Raw genomic sequence first — 9,021 nt, 5'->3', positions numbered from 1 at the left:
TCCCCCATTTTTCATGGACGCCTTTGAAGATGAGGCATTTACAAAATTATATGTAAGAGCTCTGATCCCCATTGAGATCTGAGTCGCATTTTGAGTGAATTCCTTGTGCATTAATTTCCGTCTTTCCCAGCATAGATACCAAGCAGAGATAGCTATCATTTCTCGAACATTTTCGTACCCCATAATGCGCAGATCTTGATCTGGAAGGAGTAATAAGTATTCCAGTATTGCCTCTCCAGCACGATCAATCTCACAAGCTCTCTCAATAATAATATCCAACCCTAGCTTTTTCCAAACCTCCTTCGCTTTTCTACATAGGAAAAGCAAGTGCTTCGTATCTTCTACACCCTGAGAGCATGTAGTGCAAGCGGGCGAGACCTTCATGTGTCTATTAGTGAGTGTTGCCCGACATGGGAGAGTACCATGTAGTGTCCGCCATAAAAAAATTGACTTTAGCCGGACAAGATAACTTCCATATCTGACACCACACAGGGTTAGGTGTGCTCCGTCCCATCCCGTTGGAATATTTTAATTTGCTCCCATACTGATAGTTCCACTCCACAGAATAAGCAGACCGTACCAAAAACATACCTTTTTGTATAAATCCAGGCAATAAAATTTGTCATATTATGTTGCGAAATTGGGATTGAAAGAATCCGTTGTGCATCCATGGTCCACATAGTTTATCTTATCAGATCCTCATTCCAATTATTGGAGACCGGGTCAATCAAATCTACGACTTTTGATAATAGATGCCCCCCTAGGGGTCACAATCTTCCTAGTGGCACAATTTGGGATCCACGCATCTTCCCAAATATTGATGTTATGTCCATCCCCTACTCGCCAAATATAACCTCGCTTGAGAGAAGTGATGCCTGCCATAATGCTTTGTCAGGTGAAGGAAGCGCCATGCTTTTGGCTTGGAGTTCAGCAAATCACCATTAGGATAGTACTTGGCCTTTAGAATAGTAGCACATAAGGAGTCAGGATTATCAAGGAGACGCCATGCCTGTTTTACAAGCAGAGCCAGGTTGAAACAATGGATATCACGAAATCTCATTCCTCCTTGGTTTTTTGGTACACACATTTTCCATTAGGGCATCCAGTGCATCCTCTTTTGGTTATCCTCGTCTCCTCACCAGAAATGCGCCATCGCGTCAATGATTCCTTTACAGTTTTTTTAGGAATTTTAAAGACCAACAATGCATAGGTAGGTATGGCTTGGATCACCGTCTTTAATAGGATCTCCTTCCCCCTGGCAGATAGTAATTTTTCCTTTCAACCACTAATTCTCTTAACAATACGTTCAATCAGAAACTAAAACGGTATGTTTTATCAACACCCACATTTGCTGGTAAGCCCAAATATTTATCAGTGAGAGCCTCTTTATTATATTTAATGTTATACACAATTATTCTTTGATCTCTACCTTTGTATTAGGGCTGAAGAAAATACTGGATTTTTCAACGCTTACCAGCTGTCCCGATGCCGCACAATATGAATCTAGTGCTGATTTCAGGTTTTCCGCATTATGTTGGTTGGCCTTCATTAAGATCAATGAGTCATCCGCACAATTTGAGTCATAAGCTTGCTAGAGTAGGTGTAGGAGATAATCGGTTGGAGATTTGGGTAGGCTCACCACCAGACTTTATTTTGGATGTAATTGCAGACGAGATTGCTAGTTTTGTTTAAATAAAGCGGCATGATTTTCCCTAAAAAAAGAGGTAGTATAGCAAAGAGTTTCAGTGACAAAAAAAACTCGTACCACGATCTGCTATCCCGGAAAAAAGTTGAATGGCAGTTTTTTTTTCGCGAAGGAGTTGAACGACAGTTTCTCTTAGAAGCAGATTTTGTGGAGAGTTTTTCAGAATTTTAATTTTGTAAAATCTTACGCGAAAAGAACTGGCCCCTCATCTATCGGGAGTTCATGTGTTGGGATGGGCCTGAACCGTGAATCGTCTTTCTTTCTTTCTGAGATGAGAATCTGCACCCTGAATGTCGAGTATGTGCTTGTGGATACACGTCAAGAGGGAAGTGGTATAGCGAACGACATTGGCTTAATCAAAATCAAAAGGTTAACATGAGGTGGACCTCACCGGACCTCACCGGATCAGCCGCCGTCTGCCACAAGAGCGCGGCAGAGTGGACACGTAGCGTGCGAGCGGAACCACCTGTCGACACACTCGGCGTGGAAGCGGTGCCCGCACCTCGGCAGGCGCCGGCCGATGTCGCCGTCTCTGAGCTCGCAGATGCACACCGCGCACTCCACCTTGCCGCCGTCCTCAACGGACGCGCGGTGGACGTACACCGGCAACGACATGAGGTCCTCCTTCCTGAGCCCTTTAGCCCGAGGCGACGCGCACGGCGAGCTCTCCCCGGAGGAGGGCGCAATGACCGCCCCACCGCCGCCGGGAGCCGCGGCGCCTTCTTGAGCTCTCCCCGAGAAGAAGAGGCGCCAAACGATGGCGACGAAGAAGAGCAGCACGACGACCACGTTGCCGACGATGGCAACCTTGACGGCCGACCGGTTCACGTCCCACCCGGAATGCTGCGCCGGAGAGGGCGCGCTGGCGTCCGACGTGAGCCATCGCCTGGCCATTAATTGCTTGGGAGACTCCGGAGGATGAAACGAACATTTATGGGTTGGTTTGGCACGACATGTATGACAGCAACGAACATTTATTCAGTGGCGAAGGATGAAACGAAGGAGGTTGCGACAATGGAATGGACGTGCCCATCGCCGTCAACACTGGAAACGACGATACTCTACAATGGTTATTTAAAAAGCCGCCGATAGCCGACAACTTGTACTCCTACCTAGTAGTTGCAGCTGCTTCACTGGTGCCGTGCCGGCGCCGAGGACCTTTGATCCGTCTCTACCGTGGCATCGCAACTGCAGGTCGGAGATTGTCGCCTACCCAAACTAAAATTGTTCTGCCACGAAACTTGATGTCTCCAATCTATCTGTGTTCCCTGCTCCAGGCTAATCCAAAACAATAAGATGTGCATCATGGGTGCTCCCTCACGTACTCCACGTCGGCAGGGCGTTGCTTATGCGCATCGTCCAATGAGAGCGTTGCATTGTTTTCAGGACTTAGGTCAGCGCGTGTGGTTGGCCAATGGAAGTGTTGGATGGTCAGTTCGAAGGACGAGGCGATTGATGACCATTGAAAAGGCGAAAGCGACGGAGGCGAGAAGCAAAGCGATCCGTTTGGCTTCTTTCTCTCGAGTTGTCAATTGGCGATGCTGCCTGTTTGTCTCTGCATCTGTTGCTGGGCCCGACGTCAGTGAGCGTTGCTCCCACGAGACTGGTCGCCGGTTCACATCTTCCGCAGGCCGCAGATAACACCTCCCCCAGTTCTAGTGGTGGAGAAAAAAAAAATCCTTTTCTTTCCTTTCCCTTCCCACCCAGGCAACGCGACCTTCCTCCCTCTCGTTGCCTCTCCTCCCAATCTTCTCCGCCGCCGCCCCTTGGCAGCAAGACCGCAAAGGCGCGGTGGGCGGTGCCCCTCCCCTGCTGATCCGCCGGTCGGGTTCTCGGGCAAGGGGGGTATGGTCGGTAGCAGCGCCAGGGTCGGCTGGTCGTCGGGCGGCAAGGGCGTCGCCAAGCAGTACTACCTCCAGGGCAGGAACCCGGAGGCCGTGCCCCCGGACGACGGCCGCCTCACCAGAGGAAGCTACTGGAGGAGGCCGACGAGGGCACCTTGGCCCCATCTTTGCAGCAGCGGCCCAGCGCGGCAGCTCCAGCTGCAGATCGTCGGCCCGGCGTGGCGGCTCCCGCTGCAGCTCGGAGGACCGGCGGGTCCCGTAGCTTCCGCTGCAACTCGGAGCTGCAGATGGTGCGCTCGTTGCTGGTAAAAACTAAGTTCTTCCAGTGATTCATGGATTTACAATTTTTTTTGTTTGTGATCTCATTGCGTTGCCGGTAATAGCCATGGCTGGGGGACAGTGTTAATAGTACTAATTACCATAGCAGCTCGTACTGCTTCAATCATGGAGTTGATGGCTAGGTGGCCGGCGGTGGATCTGCCTCAAGCAACAGAATCAATCTATGATTTGTGAGTACCTGGTTCCGTTGGGTAAAGCCATGTAAAGAAAGTAGATATGATTTGTTCCCTGTTAATTAGTTGCTTCGGTTGGACAGGGCCTTGTAAAGAGAAAAGATTTGTACGGTATCAAATTGTAAATTAGCCACAGGGGCAACTGTGCCTTTTTGCATGAAGAGAAAAGGGATAGAAATTCGAAAATGATTACAGTAATTGAAAAGGGCAAATCATCAAGAGTAAAATAAAAATGGGGCAAATGTTCTAATCCTATGTAAAGTGGGGCAAATCATCTAATGCCCAAGTAAAGTGGGGCATATCATCCAATCTCCCTCTCTCTGGGAGGCAGGTAGAAATAGAGAGGGAAATGAAGGATTGAGAGGGATGTGGTTGGACCGAGAGGGAAGACGGGATGACATAAAGGAGACAACGAAAGAAGAACACACGTCCCTTCTACCCGTCGTTGCTTGAGTGTCGATTGAGTCTGAATCTCCCTTTTCTTGCCTACAAATCCTGTAACGTAGTTCCCTTCTATCCCTGTAATCTTACTCAAAACTGAATTCCTGTAACCTCTGCTGCTCTGTCTGAATTTTCTGAACATTTGCTTCTCCTCTTTTGATTCAGTTCATACTACTGTTAGTGCCGCTCATAATTTTGGTAGAAATCCTTTCTTTTTAGTTTAACTGTACCTTCTGTTTACTTCCTTCTACTGTGTGAATCCAGTTCCTAATTGTTTGGTCAATCTGTTCATTCAGTTATAGTTTTAAAAAAAGTGTCATGTTTATTGTGTTCCTACATGCACTTGTTCTGAACCTTACCTACTGCTGTTTTATTTTAAATTTTTTCAGTTTTGTCAGAGTTCTGTTTCGATTGGCTGAGAAATTGCAAGATCTGCATCTTCCTATGCTTGCCTTTAATTTCCTTGTTGCTTATTCCACTAGCTACAGAAATAGTTTTGCATTTGTAGGAGAGATCTTTCACCCTGTTTCAGAGTAGCTTGGCTTTAGGAAATTGCATTGCATTTGTACTTAAATCCCTGTGGAGAACTTCGACATACTGTACTCTTCAGCGACCAATAGCACAACTACATATCTGTATTGTAATCAAAAGGGTTTTCAAATAATATGTATTTCGCATAAAATTGCTTCAAACATTTTGAATTGCTCATTTACTAATAATAGGCGAAAAGGGACTTCATGTTTGGACATTCCCAACATCCAACTAGGGACTCGGCTTCCTCATCGGCATCACGGCGGTCGTCCTCGACTTCGGCCTCAACGGGGACAGGCTCAAGAACATCGTCGTGCACAAGGTCATCGGCTTCTCCATCCTGTCCATGGCATGCCTCCAGGTACGTACGCAGCACTAAGTTCTTGAGTTTGAGCCTCATTAGATCAGCCTTAATCTTATTTTTACTGGACTAGCCTTAATATTAAGAACATGGGGCGGTGGTTGTGTGGAAATTGCTGACTAATCTGAGTCCACTTTTGGTTCCTTGGCTGGCTGGATACATGTGCTGTGGTATCTAATCATTTGAGTTGACAGAATGGCATGTGCTGTATGGGAACACAAGCCTGGAAAACTCCTCTCCCGATGCGGAGCAGTCCACGGCGCTGTCATCGTCGTCCTGACTCCTTGGCCGCTGCCGCTCCCAAGCGAGAAGACAAGGTGAGATCAAATCCGTCCATTCTTTCTTTTTCCCTGTCCCTCCCATGGATTTTTTCCGGATATTGGTGAGCTCCTTAACCACCTGATTTCTTCTTCTTTCATGCATGTGTACCTCTAGCTTGGCTTGTGGCGGTGGCGGGTATTACTGGAGTGGAGGCACATTTTGTTTTCCGTTCTCGTCATTCTTGGAAAGGCACAACATGTACGAGGAGGAAGCCATGAGAACTACCAGAGTGGAGATGGGGATGGGCGGCGAGCTGTGGGACGACTCGGCGCTGGTCGACTGCTTGGACCACGCCGTGCCACCTACAAGGCATGCCGTATGCACCCTCGCCCCCTTTGATCCTCTTGCCCTTTCCACCTTGCTGCTAGAAGATGTAGTATGTGTTCTGTTTTAAACAGTAGCATTCATGCAAGCAAGTTCACGTCATGTTCAGTTCTGCAATGCACAAGTACTATGTTCTCTTTTATTTCTTGAATCGTGTCTGTTTGCACAAGTAATGTGTACACAGTAACACATTGTCTATACTGCTACAACCTGTTCCAGGTTAGCCTTGAATCTCTTATTCAAGTTACTGTATGTGCCCTGACCGAGGAAACAATTTTTTCAGGCAGGAAGGATGGTATGGAACTGACAGATGATCAGGTTATGGTTGGTTGCGTCTAGATGTGGTGAATGGGTATAAATCTACCATTCAGCTTATTTATCTTTGGACACTTACCTTATATATTGCTTCTTTGTTGATCATCCACTATTAGTCATCGATTCACATTGTCAGGCTCATGATCCAATTAGTTGCGTCTAGAAGCTTTCTTTTTCATGAAATTAATAACAGTTGGTAAAAATCTAAAACTGGATCTTGCTATTTATTTTAGCAAGCAAATGATAATGATGTAATTTTTGTGCTATAAAGTAAACTTGTTGTAAAGATGCTAACTCACTTTCCCTTTCACTTTTAGAGATGAGATAGATGGACCATAATAGCACGTGTGTTTACTCATTTTTGTTGTTTTTCTGTATGAGTCTTTCTTTTCCATGTTGACTCAAATGTCCCTGATATTTTTTCTTTTACTTTTCAGGTTTCCTGGAACCAATAGATGGAGCGGTGCTAGGACTGGAACCAAATGATAGTGAAGGACTACAACCAGTATGTCATGAGCAATCTAGCACGAGGTTACTCATGGAAAGATACGGGTGTGAGCTATGTTAAGGTTAGCCACGTTTCTGATGACACTTAGCCAATCCTTTTATCCGATAAGTAGAGCTTGGCACATGGCTTATTTTTTTTGGTCTTTCAAGAACATTGTGATGTTATTCGCTTGGTCTCCCAGCCCAGGTAATAACTTGTGTTGGTCGTCTTCTTTTCAGGACAAACAATTGCAACTGAATATGAAGATAAATAAACTTCAGCGAGACTGTGAAGGTACAACAAGAAGAGGCAACAAGCCATGGAGGTTCTCAGTGCAAATCATACTTGCGAGCAATCTACAGATCTAGGCCTGATGATTATCAGTTGTGTTGAGATCCTTGTGTGCTATGTAGTTGCAAATGGTTGCAAAGACGGCTGGGATAGACCATGAAGAGTGGCTTGCGAATGCGGATCGCTGGGTGGCTAACTTCTTGGAGAAGTTCACGGGGTACTGCCTTGTGATGGTATAGTATTTGCTTGGAATCTTAACAGAGTACTCAAACATGAAATTGAGGACAAAGAGACATACTGATGCTGCTGTAATAATTACTCAGGAGACTGCCATCAAGGACCGGATACGGAGAGCGAAATGCAGTGGGGTGCCATTGGTAGTGGTGGTGGTGGTGTGAACAAACACCGAGCAAGTGACAAGTTGTTATAGTTGTGCTTGTGTCATGGAATGTGATGCTTGTGCGAGTTAAGTGGGTGAGTTAGCTGAGCCAAACCTTTGTATTAGGGTCGCACTAACTGCCACCGTGTGGCAGAAAGGGAGACGCACCACACGTCTTTAATGTAAATAGATTACCATGTCATCACATGCATGCATGTAGGAATTTTTTTGAATTTTCAGTTTTTTAAATGTTTTATTTCTTAAACGAAAAATCCGATTGAAAATCCATTTTCACCATTAAATCCCTCGTAATGAGATCTTCGAAACTAGATCCCATGTTGATATGTTTTGATAAAAAAAAATTGGATTAAAAATTGCCATGTCTATTGCATATGAATTGCCATGATGTTTACACTGAAGTTGCCATGATATGTTTCAGCTATTTTCTTCTACATTTAAATGTAAATTTTGACATTTATAAAATGGGGAATTAAGAAACTAGACTTGTCATGAACCATAAACTAAAATTGCCATGATACATGCACGTAAAATTGCCATGATTTATACAAAAAATAATTTTTATGGTCAAAGTACTGGAGTTGTCATCATCAAAATACTAGAATTGTCATGATCTACAAACTAAAATTGCCACATGGCAACTTTAGTTTAAGCCCTATGGCAACTGCAGTGTAAACATAGTGACAACTTCTGGCAAAAAAAAAATTCGTCGAAACATATCAACATGGGTCTAGTTTTGAAGATCTCGTCGAGACGGATTTAATGGTAAAAATGGATTTTTAGTTCGCTTTTTTATTTAGGAGATACAACATTTTTAAGCCGAAAACCAAAAAAAATTCTGCTGATGTCATCTATTCATACGTGGCAAAATGAATGGTGATGAAGGCGTGTGGGCGATGTGCAAACGCCCACACGTGGGGGCGTTAACATTTCCGTTGTATTATTGTGTTTTTGTTGGTGGAGAACAAATATGACAATGACAGTGCATAGTATAAAGAGTTTTAGTTCATAGTATAAAGAGGACAGTGGAAGGAGCGCATCCCACCTGGCATCGCCCCAACTTCCCCTCGGGAGGCGCACCAGTGGTGCGCCCCAACCACTAGTTGCATAGCAACATTGCGCGGTCATCCTGGTGCCGGGTGGTGTTGCCTCATCAATCTGTATACTCCCTCCATTTTTATATATAAGACCACAAACTCATATTATAAATATCAAGATAAAATTTAATGTCTTGCCTTATAAACTCATTTTTTTTCGTTTAGTGGTATCATTAATAGTACAATACATGCATGCAAAGAAGGGATTGAAAGTTGATTGATGTGTCATTATGACTGCATGCATGTAAGTATAAAATAGACTGTTAGTTCAAAAAAATATCATTAACTTTTGTCTCGATTAGTGTTGATGGCCTTATATAAATGTAAAGTGTATTTTTCCATAGTGGTTTTGTATAAGTAAATAAAGGAAGTATCATATTATTCGGTATGCTTCC

At 44.7% G+C, this 9,021-nt stretch overlaps 2 protein-coding genes across 10 annotated transcripts; one reads left to right on the top strand and one right to left on the bottom strand.

Annotated features, from left to right (window-relative positions):
- Positions 1-1,955: 1,955 nt before the first annotated feature.
- Positions 1,956-2,634, bottom strand: LOC119288839 (E3 ubiquitin-protein ligase EL5-like). Its single transcript, XM_037568368.1, has one exon. The coding sequence runs from the start codon at positions 2,597-2,599 to the stop codon at positions 2,111-2,113; it is 489 nt and encodes a 162-aa protein (XP_037424265.1). The 5' UTR covers positions 2,600-2,634; the 3' UTR covers positions 1,956-2,110.
- A 744-nt stretch (positions 2,635-3,378) lies between these two features.
- On the top strand, positions 3,379-7,765 carry LOC119285633. Of its 9 annotated transcripts, XM_037564970.1 has the most exons (9): positions 3,379-3,854; positions 5,269-5,394; positions 5,589-5,711; positions 5,830-6,031; positions 6,323-6,391; positions 6,792-6,923; positions 7,081-7,166; positions 7,255-7,365; positions 7,456-7,765. In XM_037564970.1, the coding sequence occupies exons 1-5, from the start codon at positions 3,553-3,555 to the stop codon at positions 6,344-6,346; spliced, it is 777 nt and encodes a 258-aa protein (XP_037420867.1). In that variant the 5' UTR covers positions 3,379-3,552; the 3' UTR covers positions 6,347-6,391; positions 6,792-6,923; positions 7,081-7,166; positions 7,255-7,365; positions 7,456-7,765. The 9 variants fall into 9 exon arrangements, 6 of the variants coding, with proteins under 6 accessions (XP_037420867.1, XP_037420866.1, XP_037420864.1 ...); XM_037564969.1 differs by having other exon boundaries at positions 7,255-7,765; XM_037564967.1 differs by having other exon boundaries at positions 7,081-7,365.
- Positions 7,766-9,021: the final 1,256 nt, after the last annotated feature.

This window comes from Triticum dicoccoides, chromosome 4A, assembly GCF_002162155.2.
Source record: "Triticum dicoccoides isolate Atlit2015 ecotype Zavitan chromosome 4A, WEW_v2.0, whole genome shotgun sequence".
Lineage (NCBI taxonomy): Eukaryota > Viridiplantae > Streptophyta > Magnoliopsida > Poales > Poaceae > Triticum > Triticum dicoccoides.
This window is presented reverse-complemented; position numbering and strand designations above follow the sequence as displayed.

Bases quoted from the DNA above. Each gene is read 5' to 3' on its own strand.
- LOC119288839 (XM_037568368.1), bottom strand. From the start codon at position 2,599: ATGGCCAGGCGATGGCTCACGTCGGACGCCAGCGCGCCCTCTCCGGCG.
- LOC119285633 (XM_037564968.1), top strand. From the start codon at position 3,553: ATGGTCGGTAGCAGCGCCAGGGTCGGCTGGTCGTCGGGCGGCAAGGGC. The intron at 5,395-5,588 runs GTACGTACGCAG...TTGAGTTGACAG, and splicing joins TGTCCATGGCATGCCTCCAG to AATGGCATGTGCTGTATGGG. The intron at 6,025-6,322 runs GCATGCCGTATG...CAATTTTTTCAG, and splicing joins CACGCCGTGCCACCTACAAG to GCAGGAAGGATGGTATGGAA.